This window comes from Eptatretus burgeri, chromosome 10 (assembly GCF_056783735.1).
Source record: "Eptatretus burgeri isolate ZD-2024b chromosome 10, Ebu_testis_v1, whole genome shotgun sequence".
In the NCBI taxonomy this organism is placed as follows: domain Eukaryota; kingdom Metazoa; phylum Chordata; class Myxini; order Myxiniformes; family Myxinidae; genus Eptatretus; species Eptatretus burgeri.
This window is the reverse complement of record NC_140970.1, coordinates 91,268,912-91,288,991: the sequence shown is the minus strand read 5'-3', so window position 1 is coordinate 91,288,991 and position 20,080 is coordinate 91,268,912. Positions and strand designations below refer to the sequence as shown.

The 20,080-nt window shown below is 45.3% G+C and overlaps 1 protein-coding gene across 5 annotated transcripts in view; it reads left to right on the top strand.

Moving 5' to 3' along the window:
- LOC147019103 (1-phosphatidylinositol 4,5-bisphosphate phosphodiesterase eta-2-like) overlaps window positions 1-20,080 on the top strand; it is a 236,147-nt gene that overhangs the window by 157,649 nt on the left and 58,418 nt on the right. For all 5 annotated transcript variants that reach the window (XM_085899377.1, XM_085899381.1, XM_085899379.1 and 2 more), the window contains 4 exons: window positions 1,904-2,024; window positions 3,998-4,169; window positions 4,424-4,531; window positions 5,431-5,577. In XM_085899377.1, coding sequence (XP_085755503.1) covers window positions 1,904-2,024; window positions 3,998-4,169; window positions 4,424-4,531; window positions 5,431-5,577 — 548 coding nt within the window. The remainder of the gene's footprint in view (window positions 1-1,903; window positions 2,025-3,997; window positions 4,170-4,423; window positions 4,532-5,430; window positions 5,578-20,080) is intronic.

Here is a 20,080-nt window from a genome sequence, read left to right as displayed (position 1 = left end):
CCCCCTTCTGGTAAAACTACCAAAATCAAGAATCACTGCTCATCTTCACTCTTTCATTCCTCTTTTGCCCGTCTTTGGAATAAACTTCCTCACTCTATTCTTTCCCATTCTTCCCTCCAGGCTTTCAAAACAGCTGTTCACCACCACCTCTTATCTTCCCCCATCCAAATCCTCGATCTTTTCTACCCCCGATAATCCACCCAAGCCCACTTCCTTCATTTCTCCTGCTTTCCTTCCTGAAAGTCCCTGAAATGTCCATCTTCTCTTCGCCATGTTCCCCGTCCCATCCCCATCCCTCTCCCTTCCACAGTTCACCTAATGTGTCTGTTCCCCACTGTTTTGTCCCTTCCACTCCCGCCCCTCTTGTCTCATGCCTCCTTGCTGTGAGTTGTGTGTTAGCTCTCATACGAGCCTCGACCAATGTATACAAAAAAAAAAAAAAAAAAATTGAACTTGTAGAATAGCATTATGGTTGGTCACCTTATTGTTGCAGTAATTTTTTCCCCCACTTTTGGCCCTCCATCACCCCCAATCAAATCACACTGAGGGGTGTTTCTTGTTTTAGAAATTCGCCTTTATTCAACTTGTTCTTCCATGCATCCTTCCCTACCCATTTCCTCTTCCCTCGCTCCCCTCCTTGCCATAAAATGTTCACTCGTTTTTTTCATATTTTCCAAACATGTGTTTGGTAGTTTTCCTTGTCTTTCTTCACATGATGATTGGGGACATAAAGCCAGCTGTCTCATCTGCCAGCATTTGTTGGTGGGCATAAAAATCCCATAATACCGTTTGAAAAGAGCATGCCATTGTGTCCTGATAACCTTGCAAATTCAAAATCCCTGCCTTGATATTCAAGGGGCACTGCATCGCCAGCATTTCCACGTCCCTGGGAATGAGGCGATCTCACAGCTACATTCTGCACCGCACACAGATGATGTTGGCGACCTGCTGGGGGCTGCAGCTTCAGGAGTGATGTGCCTCGGAACATGTCGGGAGAAATGTCTTTTCCTGTGTCTATATTCTTGCATTTCTTGCACCTGACATAGCGTGTTTTATACGATGTGCATCTTCGGGGTAGACGAGCTGCTTCAAAAACGAGGTCACAGCTGTGATCTTTCACCCCCAGGATGTTCTTACTGATGAAGCGAATCCGGTGCTATCTATCAAGAAAGAGCAGCAAGGTTCATATCAATAGGACAGTGATGCGACACAGGTGTAATGAGCTTACCAACCACCTTACTCTGTCTATCTCTCTGTTTGGCTTTGTATGACTTAACGGAATTATACAAGAGGTTTTAGGCAGGACCCGACAAGGCATGTTTTGACAAAATGGGATTCTTTTCATTACATGTGGTGATGTGCAGTAAAATCTGTGGCTGGTGCTCGCTCATTCTTCCTTGGTCTGCACCTCCTGTTATTGCTGAGAATGGTTGGCGTTATAAATGGATTTAATGAATCAAATTAATCTTGTACGTTTACATGGCAGACAATTGTGACAGATTTTATTCCCACAAAGCTGGCCGACTGTCTGAATGTCATTAATTAATTGCATCCCAGAATATTTCCACACATTTCCATTTCCCCTGATGTTTCTTTCAATCCACACACTTGCTCTTTGTCTCCATCTCTGAACCCTCCCTTGCTTCTCTCCTCTTCCCCTCCTCCCCAATCCCACCTTTTCTCTCTTTCATTTCATAAATCTGCCTTCCTCCCTTTCCATCCATCTCATCCTTCGTTGTTGCAATCCTCCTTTCCTTCTTTTACTTACACTGTCCAATTTTACCATGACTTACCTTTTCAACCTTGTACTTACTCTCTTACCTGCCACCATTTCTCATTTGTTGTCCCTCTTTCTCTTTCCATGCACGCCACGTCCTCTCCCTCTCCCTCTCCCATATCACAGTGGACTGCTGGGATGGGCCAGATGGAGAACCCGTAGTCTATCATGGCCACACGCTCACCTCCAAGATCCTCTTCCGTGACGTTATTGAGACCATCAACAAGCACGCCTTTGTGTGCTCTCGGTGAGCATGACAATCTTTTTTGAAATGAAGGATGTTGTGTGCTGAGCTGGGTTACCTGCCCCACGACTTGGGAAAGGTTGTCCACTGACCGAAACAAATGATTATTTCGATTGGAGGAGGCAGATTTTTATACAGTGAAAGGACGAGAGATCTCCTTGGGGCATGACCATGCACCACTATCCCGGTGACATTGTGCGATGGACGCATGGATTTTCACGAGTTTATTTCAAACATCTGTACAAGCGAGGACAAAAGAACCCTCAAAACCAGCTGTCGGGGATGTCATTGCCGAAAGCCAGATGGCCCAACCGTAACCAAGATGCAGAACAGGTTAATTTTGAAACACAGGGAGATTTAAGCTGATGGCGTGCAAACGAACATGCCATCACAACTCCATGAGGCAGTGCAGCGAATCGGCCTGCAGGAAGTCTCAGCAGGGACTGTGTTTTATTTTGTTTTGTGGACAAATCGAGGCTGCTGGAAGAGCGAGAACACAGAACGTACCATAAATGAGCAAGTAGAACATGGAGAGGGAGAGGGAGGAAAACACAACCAGGAAAGGAAAGCGGTGGGGTTGGGGAGGGTTAATGAGGGTACAAAACGTCATGAGTATGTATGGGGGAGTGACCTGAAGTGGTGGTGAACAGCTATCTTGAAGCCTTGGAAAGAATAATGAGATTGAACTGACTGGTTGGTTCCACAGGTGAGAAAAAATGAGTAACAAATGAGTGGAGGCAAGCAGTGAGCCTAGATTTTGGGAGTTTCACCAAAAGTGGGGCACTGGTAGACCGTGTGCCGTGCATAACCCTGATGGGGACAGAGCGAGGGAATGGCAGAGGGTATAAGATCAGAAAGGAGGTGGTAGAAGACCAAGAGGTCAGTGACCTGTCTTCGATGCAAGACTAACAGGCCCAGAGACTCGGCTTCATCGCAGGAGATTCCAATCATTTTGTGGGTCTTGCTTTTTACAGCATGAAGATGCGCAAGATGTGAGACAGGATGGCCAGCCCAAAGAAGAGTCAAGCTGCAGATGAAATGCTTGTAAACTGAAAAGAAGTTCAGACTTGCTAAGGAAAGACTTTGCATGACAGAGGATGCCCACCCAGTTGGTGGCTTGCTTCCGAGGCCAAATTGGATATATGGTTTGTAGAAGAGATATCGTGACTGATGTTGAGGCCCAAACGTTTGATGGAACGAGCCTTTTCAAGAGGTAGTAGATGGGAGGGTTCGCCAGACGGTCCTTTCGGAGAGACAAAGTGAGTGTGTGAGGTTTTTCAGGGTTGTAAGACTTATTCCAAGTGTTGGAAGGCATTACAAGGAAACAGGAAATGGAAGCCAATTGGACCAGCTGTCTCCCCTTGGGATGCCTACATCTATGAAGTGACCGTTTTGGCAAACTCGAAGGATTAAACCACTCTTTTGCAATCATACGTGGGAATTGATTGTCGCATTGGACTGGCATGCAAATGGGCGCTGCAGTGTGCCAAGATCAGAAGGAATAAACATAATAAAGCCCCAATAACCATTTACTGAATAATTGTTTTGTTTTTCACTTTTTCACTTTACTTGCAAAACAAAACAGTTCACCCAAATTGAGCCATTACTCCACGGATATACGAAGAGATTGTAAAGGTCAGGTAATGTGTGTTGAACAATCATTTGTCCAACAGATAATGTTATCATCTGGAACTCGAACTCGGAGTAGAACTCGTGTGAAGCAATCTTTTGAACAACGTCATGAGAATGACAAATCTGTACGCTTGCGAAAATCCCCTCTGGTTTCTCATGTAATCAGATGAGATTCTCATCAAACCTCATCCGGTAACATGAGAAAGCCATGCGAGATGTATACAGACCAACACCTAATCTTTTTTTCCATTTCCAGGGGTCTTATGGGTATGTCAAAGGTCACTTGTTGCATCAATGGTGCGCAACAAACCCTTTGTTAAGGCCAGGTATGTTCTAACCAACAGGTATCCCGTAATCCTCTCCATCGAGAATCACTGCAGTGTGGAGCAGCAGCGACGAATGGCATATGAAATGCAGGAAATCCTGGAGGACAAGCTGGACTTGTCTTCTGTACTGGATGGAGACCCAAGCACTCTCCCCTCTCCTGAGAGCCTCATTAGGAAGGTACTTATCAAGGTATGTCCTCACCTGAATTGAATGACACTTTTATGCTTAATCTATAAATCCTTTTGTTTGCCTCTGTTTACCAACCAGCTGAAAATGCTACTTGGTAGATCGGAGCGTCCAAATGACATGGCATCTTTTTCATCTGGTGGGATTAAAAAGAGGGAACGTAGCACGACAAGCACTCCTTAATTGGCCAAGCTAGCCTCTCCAAGGAGATGCATTGTTTTATAATCTGTTTGGGGGGGGGGGGATAAACCCTGCAGGGTAAGAAACTACCGAGCAATTTGGGGGAAGACACAGAAGACGGTGAAGTATCAGAGGAGGACAGCGCAGAGGAAATTGAAGGTGCCTGCAAGCTTATGAATGGAGATGTGAGTAGAATGTCCACTTAACCTGTTTGCTGGGAACGATGTAAACATCCATAACGTTTACGTGCTGCAGATGGAGGCCTTATATTTAATGGGAATGTGTGGGAGGCAGGTGAGAAATCAGAATAATATCATTCAACCAAAGGAAGGATTATAGACGCAGACGCACACACAGACGCATAGACAGAGACACATAAACACAGAGGCAGACACATGGACAAACAGACACAGACATATGCACAAACACACACACACATACAGACTGACACAGAGACACAGACAGACAAAGAAACACACAGTCAGAGACAGAGACACACATGTGGGGTGAGGGGTGGTGGAGAAGGGAGGGGACGTAAGCCTGGGAAGAGTGGGAATAGAAGGAAAAGGGAGCTGAGAGGACAAAGGATTTAGGGGAGGAAAGTGAAGAACATACAGTAATTATATTTGGCATATAGCTGGGGTGTTCCATCACACGTAAGAGGCAAATTCGGCAAAATTCAAACACAATAAAGAGATGGCTCTTTATGGCGATGATCTCGAATCGTATGCCTGGTGTTGGCTTAATGGTTAGGGTGGTGGGCTTTGGATCTTAGGGTCCTGAGTTCAAATCCCGCTCAGCTGTGGAATTAATACCAGGTGGGGTTAACTCGACCTGCCATCCATCCGAGGTCGGCAAAATGAGTGCCAACATGCTGGTATACTGTGTCGGAGTGGCGACCCGTCCAGGATTGTGCCCATTAGCCAAGGAGACTGCTCAGGCAGCACCAACGCTCTGCACAGAGTATGGTCCTAATCTCCTCTCCTCCCCCTCGAATCATGGTGTGCAAGATGTTGGTGTGTTTCCCAGTGTAGATGGATTGTTTAAGTGCTGAACATGTACCAGTGTGGCGGCTGCATTGCAGACGAGCAGCCCGGACCGAAGACTAGTGGAATCCTTCGCGAGACGACGGCTGGAGATTTTGAGGAAGGAAAGGAAGTTTCGCAAGTCTGATGACAGTTCAGGTTCTGATTCATCACTGAGGGCCTCAAGCTCTTCTCCAACCAGCTCGGTAAAACTCGCGCTGTGCTTGTTATGTTACATCCATAAATTCATGGCATCTTTGTTTCCTCATGATTCAAAGAGCTCTCATAGTCATTGGAAAAGCGGTTTCCTTCTCATTAACCAAACAGCCAGCCACACAGTCAACGTTAAGAGTTTGAAAATGATGATCTATGAGGATGGTCTGCGGTTGACTCCCCTTTTTTTTGTTCGCGATATCATACATTGACAAGATTACTGAGAGTTGGTGGAATAGTGATGGCAACATACTGTATCTTGTGTGAAGTAACAACATTTTCAGATGTTCCACATCAATCGGGCATGCTTACTCTGATCGCTTCTTTACGGATTGTAACTGAAGCCAACGTCTTCCATTGTTAGCTCATTTGTTGTGATATTTCCTGGCAGCTCTTTGAATTACTCCGTGAAGTTGTATTTCGTCGCTCCGACTACAACTCGTATGATGGTTTTCAGTTTCCAACTCCATTATTTTTTTTAAAAAAATTCATATCCAGGCACTTTGTCACCTTGAAAGACTATTTCTGAATGATTTGGATCAATGTCGTTGGGTATCGATACTTCATTCACCGATACCCTTAGTTTTTTTTTTTATTTTGCAATACTACATCACCTGGTGATCAATTATGATGCTCGACGGAATTGTCTATCTTGTGACTTTTGATTGTTTTGTTTTTTCTCCATTTTGCTTCCACGACTTATCGAGCACTGGGAAGTTGACCTTTTGGCAGACACACCAATTCATTACTCTGCATGCATTGTTACACCTCTATTGGGGACAGTTGGTCTGACGTTTGTTTCTCTCATCATGAGTGAAGGTGACTGGTGTTTTCTGTTTCGATTTTGAAGAACCTAGGCTTGTCCATTTGACTCGGTTCCACGTTTTCTTAAAGCCGTTCTTGTCATGTCCTTTATCTTGGGAATTTATTATTACTAGCAGAGTACCCACCCTACGGGTGGTCTTGTTCCAAGCATCCAACATGCTCTACTGATGCATACCTTTACCTGGACGGTGTATTGGCAAGTGACAGTTTTGCGTATGAAAAATATATAACCCCGGGTTACGTGCATGAAGCAAAAACATACCTGCTGCTTAGAGTTCAAAACACCTCACTGCACTGGGAAACGTTGGGATAGGAATGCTGTATTGTAAATGGTGGAGACTTGTAATACCTTTCCTCACCTGCAGGTGGCGCCACATGATACACATTTCCATAGAGAATTTCTGTCCCATCCACCCCCCTCCCTCCAAGACCACCGACAAAGATTAAAAAAAAATACCCCGAAACATTAATTGGGGTCATGCTGATCCTCTGCAGCATGTCGGGATGTAATTGGCCCAGAACTGTAGGATGAGTAGCGTGACAAACAAACCCACAAGCAAACACCTGTCCGTGAATTATAGTAAGGATTATTATCAATTCCTTGCAAATTCGGCTCCCTCTTCTTAACCCACCCAGTATTAGTAAGGTTTTCTTATCTATCTTCAGTCTGTCTGAGACATTTGTTTGTTTGTTAATTTTTGTAACTAGCGGGCACTAGTACCCTTCTCGGCCCACCTTCCGTGAGCAATGTGCTGCGGAACATTCTTGCAAATGCACTTTATAATTTTTGTCATTTTTGATAGAAATTTTATTGATTGCAACGCATAATACTCAATATCGTAAGATAAAGGAAGATGATTTGTAATACCGGCTGGTGGCGCTATTCCCACAACACACACACACACACACACACACACACACACACACACACACACACACACACACACACACACACACACACACACACACACACACACACACACACACACACGTATATATGCTAAATCCGAAATGACATCAGCGTCGTGTCATCGGGACAGTGTGCTTCTTCGGTTGATACTGTATATGTTTATGTATATCTGCTCCATTATATATAGGTTTCTTGCTCTTTTGGTTTTTCCCCCATTTTGTCTTGATGTAGATTTGTCGGTAGTTTGTTTTGTGGTTCTCCAACGTCCTCTTCGCACTTGTTGGAGCTGTGTTTCCTGCCATGTCTTTATAAAGTGTTACATTTTCTGCATCGTACTTGTTCTTGATAATTTCTAGCAAGCTGAGTCAAAGTTGGAGGTTGAACCATGCTTTCTTCATGTTCAGGTGCAAATTCAATTCAACGATCTGTTTCACAGGCTAACGGGATTACTCATAAGTTGCGCACTTGCTTTGAGCAGTCGAGTCTGGATTCACCTCCCGCCCTGACTATAAACTTTTTGGAGGCGAGATGTACAGACGTACTGTATTACCAGATGGATTTTTCAACATTTGATATGATATTCGACAATCGGAACTCACGCTTCACCAAAGTATGGCACCATCTGGGATTACATTGGAGAATCATCTATCGATAATTCCAGAAATCTCTGTGTGTGTCTGTCTGTCTGTCTGTCTGTCTGTCTGTCTGTCTGTCTGTCTGTCTGTCTGTATGCGACCGCCTTTTCTCGGCGACCGCCAGACCGATCTGATTGAAACTTGCCAGGAATATTGCTGGGGACCCGCGGATGTGCCTTTTCGAGGTTTGATATCAATCGGACGAGCGGTTACCAAGTTACGGCCATTTTATTGCTTTGTTCAGTGTTGGAAAGGTGTATATATCGCAGCTGAAGTGTTGTTCCACCTTATCATGCCATTTTTTCCCAAAGATATCTCAGAATATTGATAACAGCATATTAATGATAATAATAATAATACCACAATAATTGGCAGTAATAAAAAGAATAACATGATACAATAACCAATGTCTGTCAACCAATGACAGGACACGGTGCTATGACGTCACGAATGACGTCACAATTAATGTTTATTTATTTATTGTTTTTTTTTACACGATTGACGTCACAATTCTTCTTCTTCTTCGTTTGGTATGGCGTCACAATCGACGCTGGGGACCTGAGTATATGCCTTTTCTAGGTTTGATATCGTTCTTCATCCGTTTCAGCTGTTTCCCAATTGTTTCCCAAGGTTTGAAAGCTGTTTTTTCCCAAGGTTTGAATTAATTGTTCAAATTATTAATTAATCCCAAGGTTTGAATTTTCCCAAGGTTTTCCCAAGGAATTTTCCCAAGAAACAGCTGTTTCCCAAGGGTTTGAAAGCTGTTTTTTCCCAAGGTTTGAATTAATTGTTGTGCTTGGTAGACATTTGTGAATACATTTACAGAGAGAGGGGCGAGAGAGAAGGGGGGAGAGAGGTGGGGCAAGAGAGGTGGGTGAGAGAGAGGGGGGGCGAGAGAGGAGGGAGGAGAGGGGGTAAGAGAGGGGGCGAGAGAGGGAGGGAGAGAGAGGGGGTGAGAGTGAGGGGTGTCACAATTCAAGAGAGGGGGAGAGAGGAGGTGGTGAGGGAGGGGGACAGGAGAGAGAGGGGGTGAGAGTGGGGGCGAGAGAGAGGAGCGAGAGAGAGGGGCGAGAGAGGAGGGGGAGAGGGGAGGAGAGAGAGGGGGAGAGAGAGGAGGGGCGAGACTAGGGGTGAGAGAGGGGGGGAGAGAGAGGGGGCGTCACAAGTCTTCTTTTTCGTTTGATATGACGTCACAATTGACGCTGGGGACCTGAGTATGTTTCCCAGGTGTTTCCCAAGTTATGGCCATTTATGATACGGTTGGTCCAATCTAATTGAAACAATTCCCCAATCCAGTCGTCGTTTACGAGAGTGAAGGAACGAAACTGCACATACGGGTCCGCACTAGTTAATTAAATTGGAGATTAAATTGGAGAGTATTAATGATTCGATATATATATATATATATAACAAATAATTAAACAAATAACGATACAATCCTCAAAGTAAATAATTTTAAAGTTTAGCTTTTTCACACTCTTAAATGTTATCATCAGATGCATGGATAAGTTAGCACATTGCTCACCAAAGGTGGGCCGAGAAGGGAACTCGTGCCCGCTAGTTATAAATATTAACAAACAAGCAACTGTCTCAAACAGACTGGAGATAGATAAGAAATGATGGATGCATGGTTTACGTAGATCACCCCCCCCTTCACCCATACTCACCACCCCCACCCTCCTTGCATCCCCTTCCACTGGCTCCCAGAGGGAACCTTCACGGTTGGGATTTCACTCCCCAACCATAACCCGAACACCTCTTCACATTTCCAACCTGGCCTCCAAAGCAGTCGCCAACTGGGAATCCTCCGTCATGCAAAGTCCTTCCTCGGCCCACCTGAGCTCCTGACCACATACAAAGATTTCGTCTGCAGCCTGATGGAGTACTGCTCTCCCCTCTGGGCTGGTGCTCCTGCCTCTCACCTTTCTCAGCTTCACGCTGTGGAAACCAAGGCATTTAGGATCATTGGTATCTTCCGCGATGAGGCTGAGTCTTTCGGCCTCTCACTCTCTCACCGCAGGTTGGTCAGTGGTCTTTCTGTCTTCTACCGTCTCCTCTCCGGACTCGCCCCCCCCCCCTGCTCTCTCTGCGATTTGTCCCCACAATAATTTCGCAGGGCGCTCAAAGTCCGCCAACAACCCCCTTCTGGTAAAACTACCAAAATCACAAATCACTGCTCACCTTCACTCTTTCATTCCTCTTTTTTTTTCCCGCCTTTGGAATAAACTCCCTCACTCTCTTCAATCCCATTCTTCCCTCCAGGCCTTCAAAACAGCTGTTCACCACCACCTCTTATCATCCCCCATCCAAATCCTCAATCTTTTCTACCCCTGATAATCCACCCCAAACCCAACTCCTTCAAATTCCCTGCTTTCCTTCCTGAAAGTCCCTGTAATGTCTATCTTGTATTCCCTATGTTCCCCGTCCCATCCCTCTCCCTTCCACAGATCTCCTAATGTCTCTGTTCCCCACTGTTTTGTCCTTCCCACTCCCGCCCCTCTTGTCTCATGCCCCCCTTGATGTGCGTTGTGTGTAAACTCTCATAGGAGCCTCAACAAGGTATACAAAAAAAAATTGCTAAAAAGTTATCGCGGCATCGAAGTGACGTGATGGAAAACATGGAATGCATGCTGATTGTTTGGATTATTATTTGATCTCCATTATAGTACGCATACAGAGTATTACAGCAATAGTTAAGAGTTTTAAGTAATGTACAGAGTATTGTTATAAAAAGTTTGTTGCCTTATTAAGTGTATAGGTTACCTCCTGGAGTTAAGATGTTTTTTCTATAGAAACCTATCTCCTCTTGTATAATGGGAGGATATGGGAAAATTGTTTTTGATTGATGGAAATTCAGCTTCCAGAAGGAATTTGCAGAACGACTGTAACTCTAACGTTAAGTGAGGGATTACCGTATTACACACACACACACACACACACACACACACACACACACACACACACACACACACACACACACACACACACACACACACAGTTTTTATTTTTGGGTGCAATTGATTCAACTCCATGACGAACATGAGGCCTCCGCCCACTCCCTGTGTTGGCAGATGTAGTCTTGGGATGCACTGGATTTGTTGAACATTTTTATAACGATTAACAGTTTTTGTTCGTTTGTTTTGATATTTAGTTTGTCGATCTCTATGTGGTCCTTTTTCAAACACCGCAGCTTCATTGGAACACCAGCACTGCGAGATTATATATGGCTTTAATTATGCTTCCTTGGGGAAGAGCAATTTTTCAAGATTAGTCATGTTTTGCACAGTTCTAGGTTGGCAATAATTGCCCTGCGCATTTCTTTGTCGTGGGTTTGCTGACCCTTTTTAATGGGTTTCCATGTTATCAACCACTGATTCGGTTTTGATATCATCTGGAACGTCATTGTGCTTTCATCATTTTATCACCACATTACATTCATTCGTTCCTCGATCACGTGGAGCACACATTTCTGGATGTCATAACCTCATGGCCTAACCTGCAGGTAGCTTCAAATCCCAAATGGTGTGACTCACAGATGCAAACCTGCTCATGGCATGACCTGCAGATGTAAACCCGTGACCTCATTTCATAACCCGTAGATAGCTACAAACATAATGGTGTGACTTGCAGATGCAAAGCTTCAAAACTAATGGTGTGACCTGCAGATGTAATCCTTGTGTTATGTCATCATAGAGCCCAGAGGTTCAATGAATGAATAATGCTAAAAATTGTTGTAGTCTTACATAAGGATAAGATGACATTTGTGTTCCCTTCACCATTGATGACTTGGTGATGTTATCTGGAGTTTTTCATGCAAGATTCCCATGATACTAAAATTACTTGCAGCTTCAAAGGGTACCGTGAAGAGGGACGTTCAAAATGTTATCAGAACAAGACACACAATAACCCGAGACATCCCAACGTTTTCCCTTTTCCTTGTCAATACGCCGTTATATATATATATATATATATATATATATATATATATATATATATATATATATATATATATATATATATATATATATATATATATATATATATATATATATATATATATATATATATATATATATGTTGTGTGTTCATCTTTCGGCTGCTCCCGTTAGGGGTCGCCACAGCGGATCATCTGTTATGATCCGCATACTGACTTGGCACAAGTTTTACGCCAGAAGCCCTTCCTGACGCAATCCTGGTCGCCTCTTACGACACAGGGATAAGGATTGGGTTTCACCATGATTCCGGGCTGCCCTACACCCTCTGACTGACCACAGGCTTGTTGTAGCAACTCTAAAGCTGCACCTTAAATCCTGGAGAATGGTACCATCCCAGCCTAGGCTGGATGTTGCCAAGCTCAGGGATGAGAGAGTAGCTGAGGAGTTTGCGAACAGGCTGAGTGGACACTTGGGGGGTCTGGATGCTTTGGGGGGTCCTGAAGAGTTGTGGAGCGCCTTCAAGACCACCGTCCTTGATGTTGCCGGTGGATGCCTTGGAACTCACCGCAGGGCAAAGAAGAATTTTGTCTCCCGAGGGACACTGGATACCATTGACCAGAGTCGCAGGGCCAGGCTGAATGGCAGAGCTGAGCTGTTCAGGGAGCTGAGGCGTAAAACTGTACGTGCACTGAGGGTGGACAAGGAGGCCTATGTGCGAGGAATCTGTGAGGGGTAGAGCATCACCTGTGGACAGGTGATTCTCGTCCCGCTTACAGGGGAATTCGCGCATTACGTTCATCCAAGCCCATCCCTCGGAGCACTGCAGTTCGAGCAGAGAGTTGTAGGCTCTTGACAGAGGAGTCTGAAGTGAAGGCCCGCTGGGCCGGTTACTTTGAGCGGTTGTACCAGGCTGATCCCCCAGCTGTCGAGTTGGACGTCAAGGGTGTTACAATCCCTGTTGCTGACCCTCAAATCAACTGTGGTCCACCTTCGCTTGTGGAAACACGGGCTGCGGTGAACCAGTTGAAACGGGGCAAAGCTCCAGGAATCTGTGGCATCCATGCCGAACTTCTCAAGGCTGGTGGAAATGCTGCACTCGTGTCGTTGCATGCAGTTTTGTGCTCTGCCTGGAACACAGGCATCATCCCAACTGACTGGAAGAGGGGCCTTGTTGTCCCTCTCTGGAAAGGGAAGGGTGATCGCCAAGACTGCAACAACTACCGAGGGGTGACGCTGCTCTCAGTGCCGGGCAAGGTCTTTGCTCGGATAATTCTTGATAGGGTTCGCCACCATCTGCTTGAGCACCAGCGTCCAGAGCAGTCAGGCTTTACACCAAAGAGGTCAACGATTGACCGTATCCTTGCACTTCGTGTCCTCACCGAACGCAGACGAGAATTTCGGCAGGGGCTGCTTGCAGCCTATGTTGATCTCTGTAAAGCGTTCGATTCAGTGAATCGGGATGTCCTCTGGAGGATTCTTGGTCTTCGTGGGGTGCCACCAAAACTGATCGATCTGATGTCTGAACTCTACTCTGGTACTGAGAGTGCTGTGAAGTGTGGCGGTACCACCTATGACTTATTTCCAGTTGTTACTGGAGTTCGTCAGGGATGTGTACTTGCCCCCACACTTTTCAGCACTTGTATGGACTGGATTTTAGGGAGGATGTCGGAGAGATCAAGTTGCGGTGCATCGTTTGGGAATGTCAAGATCTCGGACCTTGATTTTGCAGATGATGCAGTCATCTTTGCGGAGACTTTAGACATCCTTTTGGGGGCCCTCGAGGTGCTGAATGAGGAGTCGGAGCCGCTGGGATTACGGGTTTCTTGGGTCAAAACTAAGATCCAGGCTTTCGTTGACATCTTGGATGCTGCTGTCCTGTCTGTGTCTGTTTGTGATGAGGATGTTGAGGTCGTGGAGAGATTCACTTACCTTGGCAGTGATATTCATGTCTCTGCTGGCTGCGAGTCAGAGGTCAATAGACGTCTGGGTCAGGCCTGGGGAGTCATGGATTCACTGGATCATGGGGTGTGGCGCTGCCGGTACCTGTGCGGGAGGACGAAAGTCCGAGTCTTCAGGTCCTTGGTACTTCCAGTCTTGCTCTATGGGTGCGAGACTTGGACTCTGACCAAGGATCTGAGACAGAGACTTAATTTCTTTGGTACCGGGTCTCTTCGGAGAATCCTTGGCTATCGCTGGTTGGATTTTGTATCCAACGAGCGGTTGCTGAGAGAGACTCGGATGAGATTTGTTACCTGCATAGTCCGTGAGTGTCAGTTGCGGCTGTATGGACATGTGGCTCGTTTTCCTGACGCTGATCCTGCTTACCAGATTCTCTCAGCGAGAGAGTCTCATGAGTGGAGGAGGCCAGTGGGCCGACCACGTGCCTCATGGTTGCAGCAGGTTGACCATCATCTCAAGGAGATGGGGATGGGCCTGGCATCTGCCTGGGGGATGGCCAGACGGAGGCCCCTGGAGTACCGGCGGAAAGTGGACGCAGCGACGCGCTGTTCTGGCACATGCTCCCATACCTGACCTGACCTACACCCTCTCATAGCGCAGCCCAGTGCACGGCTCCCGTCCTCAAGCGATCCTCCAACCCAAGCCTCCGAGTAGCCGGATTACAGGCGCACGCCACTACGCTCTGCATATATATATATATATATATATATATATATATATATATATATATATATATATATATATATATATATATATATATATATATATATATTATAGACATAATTTTTTTGTTGGACTTTTGTATCTCCTTCTGAGAACCATTTGAAAGACTCCATGTTGATTTATTCTGGCTTATCCGAAGTAATACCTCCTTTGCATTTAAAAGAATATTGATGACGACACGTTGCCTGTTCCGGCCTCCCAAGATTGAAAATACATTGAACTATACAATGGCATATGGATGATTTCACATGAACACACCATGAATGCCGATTGTGCAGATGCTGCACTTCAGTGAGGGATCAAACGAACACAAACCAACGCTTGAGGCAGATACAACCACAAAGCCTCCTTCGAACCACAAAGCCCCATTCGAACCACAAAACCCCCTTTGAACCACAAAGCCCCATTCGAACCACAAAACCCCCTTCGAACCACAAAGCCCCATTCGAACCACAAAGCCCCCTTTGGTTGGCAGCCCCCCCTCCACTCCTCTTCACTCAGCACAAAGCCTTGTGGATAAAGGCTCAGCAGAGTGATGAATGTGATTTGTAAAATTTCCATTCTTTATCCCCTGGACAACCCGCTCCCCCACCTTCTCCCACCACCCCGAAGTACAAATCCCCCAGATTTTTTTTTTTTTACAAAGCTCACCATTTAATAATGTCTCCGATTGGGGACCCGACATGGATAAAAGAAACGCATATGTTGTGCTCCAACCCATAATGGGTTTAATTGAGCTTACCTAATCTTTTTTTGTTTTGTTTTAGCAAATCATTAATTGCTTTACAGTCGACTCGTTGCAGTCGACTCGGCAAAGATTTATAGATTATACTCTGAGCCATTATAAATCCTCAAGGCAGGGCACATCTCAGACTGTCTGAGCTCATCGGAATTGCCTGATATTAATGAGGCAATTACAAAATCAAATTACGTAAAAACAACACTGGCATTATCTCATGAATCAATTTGAAAATGCGATATTGTTTATACTGCAAATAATTCCACCTCTCGCAAACTATATATATATATATATATATATATATATATATATATATATATATATATATATATATATATATATATATATATATATATATATATATATATATATATATATATATATATATATATATATATATATATATATATATATATATATACAGGGAGTTTCAAAAAAAGCAGTGCGGTGAAAACTTAAGTCTTTCAGACAGAAGTACATATTATCAAATACAACAAAGACATATATAAGGTCAGGCCAGGTATGGGAGCATGCGCCGGAGCAGCGCGTCGCCACATCCACGTTACACTGGAACTCCAGGGGCCTCCGTCTGGCCATCCTCCAGGCAGATGCCTGGCCCCTCCCCATCTCCTTGATATGCCAATCCAACCTGCTGCAACCACGAGGCACGTGGTCGGTCCGTTGGCCTCCTCCACTCACGGGACTCTCTTGCTAAGAGAATCTGGTGAGCAGGATGAGCGTCAGGAAAACGAGCCACATGTTCAAAGAGCCGCAGCTGACGCTCACGGACCATGCAGGTAACAAATTTCATTTGAGTCTCTCTCAGCAACCGCTCGTTGGACACAAAGTCCTTCCAGCGACACGAAAATGAAGACCAAATCCAGAAGCCCCTTTGTCGGACGAAGTCCAACGGGAGCTAATAATCTTACCGCACGTTGGCGTGATCACCTTTTGTGACCTTTTGTTGTGTGCAACAGCGACTGGAGCACGTCGGTTTTGATTACAAGCTGTTTAGATGACTTTGATGACATAGAGGCTGCACTCAGGAATGGAGGAAGACGTATCAATAATCGAAGGATTGATGATACTACTCTGTTGGCAGAAAGTGAAGAGGACTTGATAAAACTTCTGCAGACGGTGAAGGAGGAAACCGAAAAAAGGCTAAAATCTTGTAAACTGAGAAGGTTGACATGTTCAGATTGTGAGACTATCATGTGGAAATAGTGGAAGGTTTCATCTTCCTGGGTTCTAAGATTGAAGTGAGTGGAGAATGTGGATGAGAAATTAATCAATGGTCAACATTGGGGGGGGGGGGGACAGCAATGGCAGGATTGAGGAAGTTCTGGAAAGACAACGGTGTGACGATACAAACCATGAGGAGGCTGGTTGAATGCTCTGGTGTTTCCTGTTGTAATGTATGGAAGTGAGTCATGGACAGTGAAAAAGAAAGAAAGGAAGAAGATTGGCATTTTTATAATGTGCTATTGGAGACGAATGTAAAAAATTCCGTGGACTGCAAGAGAGACAAACAAATAAGTGAAGAAATTAAAACAGCGGTAGAGTACGTACCTCCGCTAGGCTGAGCAGTTCAGGTTTTGTATCCCACTGATAGGTTGGATCTGAATCCAGACCTGAACCAAAATCGAATTGGCTTATTGTTGTCAGCTACCCAACTCGTCCACTGAGTTTTGTCATAATCCGTCCATAATCTTTTGAAACCTCATGCTATATATCGTTATTGGCTCTATCGCTCAATGGTGAAGAATCCGGATCCAGAACATGACCAAAAGCTCATGAATTTGTCCTTGTCACACATCCAACATGTCCACCAAGCTTTGTCAAAATGCATCCATAACCTTTTGAGATATCCTGCTCACGGTCAGACAGACAGACAAACAGACAGGGGTGAAAACATTACCTCTGTCCACCTTTAGTGGTGGAAGTAATGAGACCGCCATGTCCGTTAGAAGTGCTGATGCTGAAACAGAAACTGTCATGCTTTGGACACATCATGCATGCAGAAAATTAAAGTCTGGAGAAGTCAACCATGCTGGGTATGGTTGAGGTAAGAAGAGCATGAGGTGGACCCTGTATGTGCTGGAAGGATGGGGTAAAGGCTGCAACCAAGCTGTATCTGCCAGAGCTACGGTAAGCAGTGCATGATAGGGAGGTTTGGAAAATCTTATCATGAAGGTCACCAGAAGTCGGCCATGACTTCATGGGACTAGATAACCAGGAAATATATGCATACGGTATTTATTATTATGATTCTTACTTCGTATGCAGCCTGTGTCTGCTAGTTGCATCATTGCAGGGAGCATGGCTGTGCTGCTGATGCACTACTCCCTGTTTCCAGCAAGCTGATACTCATTTTGCCGACCTCGGATGGATGACAGGCTGAGTCAACCCACCTGGTGTTATTTAACAGCACAAAAGGGGCTCAAACTCAAGATCCTAAGATCTTAAGCCAGCCACCTTAATCGTAAAGCCAACACCAGGTTACGCGTGTGTGTGTGTATATGTATATGTATATATATATATATATATATAAATAAATAATAACAATAATAAATAAATAAAAATATATACATATACGAGGTCTCTCTAAAAAGTAACAGGACTGACCACAGAAATTTTATTCCAAAAAATATATTGAAATCACAGCTTGTCCCCTTCAAAATAGTTTCCCTCCAGTCTCACACACTTGTCCATCCTCCTCTTCCATGCTCCAATGCACCCCCCGGAAGGCTTCTTCTGGAATCCTCCGGAGCTCCGTCCTCACGGCCCTTTTGATGGCATCCACATCAGGAAATCGGGTCCCCTTGATCACCCCCTTGAGCTTAGGGAATAAGAAAAAATCACAAGGGGCCAAGTCTGGCGAATACGGGGGTTGCTCCAGAGTTGGCATGTTCCTCTCCACCAGAAACTGTCGGATGCTCAGGGCACTGTGAGTAGGAGCGTTGTTATGGTGGAGTACCCAGGCGTTGTTCTCCCACAGATCCCTCCTCTTGTCCCGGACTGATCCCATGAGGCGCCGGAGGATCTCCTTGTACACGTATTGATTCACGGTTTGACCCTGTGGTAGAAACTCGAAGTGTACGATGCCCTTGATGTCAAAAAACGTGACGAGAGCATCACCTTGACCTTCGACTTTAACATCCTTGCTTTATTTGGTCTTGGTGTTGCCGGACTTTTCCACTGACGACTCTACGATTTGGTCTCGGGATCGTATTCGAATAACCACGATTCATCGGCAGTAATAACTTGCCCGAGCAGGTCTGGATCGTCCTCGAGGCGCTCGATAACATCTTGACAGACAGTGACTCTTTGCTGTTTCTGGTCCTCGGACAACAGCTTGGAGACCATCTTTGCACACACCCTGAGCATTTCGAGATTTTCAGTGATGATGCTCCAGAGAGTGTCCTTGTTGATGGAAAGTTCCTCAGCAATCATCTGCACCGTGAGTAGACAATCTGCGCGCACCATCTGCTTTACACGCTCGATGTTGTCCGCCATTCTGATCGTTGAAGGTCTTCCAGACCGTGGATCGTCTTCAACCTCCTCCCGTCCCTCTTTGAACCTCTTGTGCCATTCAAATACATGTGGACGTGACATCGTTTCTTCCCCTTTAGACTTGCTGCAGCAGTGCGAAGGATTCGGAAGGTGTTTTGCCAAGCTTGGCAAGAAACTTCAGATTGGCTCTTTGCTCACGACTCATAGCGCGACAACTCAGACGAGACGTGTAAAGCACGACCTGTAAAAAATTCACACAATGAGCGCAGTCAACCATCACCAATCATATATATATATATATATATATATATATATATATATATATATATATATATATATATATATATATATATATATATAGATATATATTGCTGGAATGTTGTGAAAGACTGTGACGCAACCCGTTCATTCAAGTTGTGCAAGTGGAGCACACAGCAGGCTCAGTCCCGTTACTTTTTAGACGGACCTCGCATGTTTATATATCTATCTATATATTGTTGTGGGCTGGGGGTCAGTGGCGATAAACGACCACTAGGTGGAGCAGTGGAGTCGTCTCTCACCGAACACCCGGAATTTATAGGTCGTCACCCCAGATAACTCCGGAGTCGACGAGTCACCTAAGGACCGTGGATGCCAATACCTTGACTGCGTGGGGTAGGGTTAATTGCCGAATTTCAATTTACCTAAGTACCCACGCAGTCAAGCTACCGGGGAAACCACACCCTCGGCCGACTTTGTCTGGACCAAGGCGCTGTTACCGACTCGGATCCGGCGTAACCTAGCGGGAGTTAACAAAGCCGCGCCGATCCAAATGAACAACTTACGGTATGAACGGCCTTACTATTCCTCAAACCCGCACCGTGCTGGGTCAATGGAAGAAAACACGGGCAACGAACTGGAACATTTAACAAGAGGGTTTATTTATAAGGGAGGGAGACACAGAGCAGACTTCATCACAAATAAAGAGATGGTAAGTTACAAGCAAAGGAAAGCACTTGCCCAGTTCTACTTCACAAACTGGGCCCACGGACACACACACACACACCCAAAAAGAAACTGGACACCATGGGTCTATCTCGGTCAAGCCGGGCAGGGATACCTGTCTGCTTCGTGTGGCCACACCGACTCCGAACCACTGGTGAGACTCGAACCCACGACCCGAAGTCCACGGCCCCGAACGAGACCGCTCAACCACGACCTCTACTGTCTCAAACCATCTGTAGTACACTCGCAGTCGCCATGATCATCTACAGCATG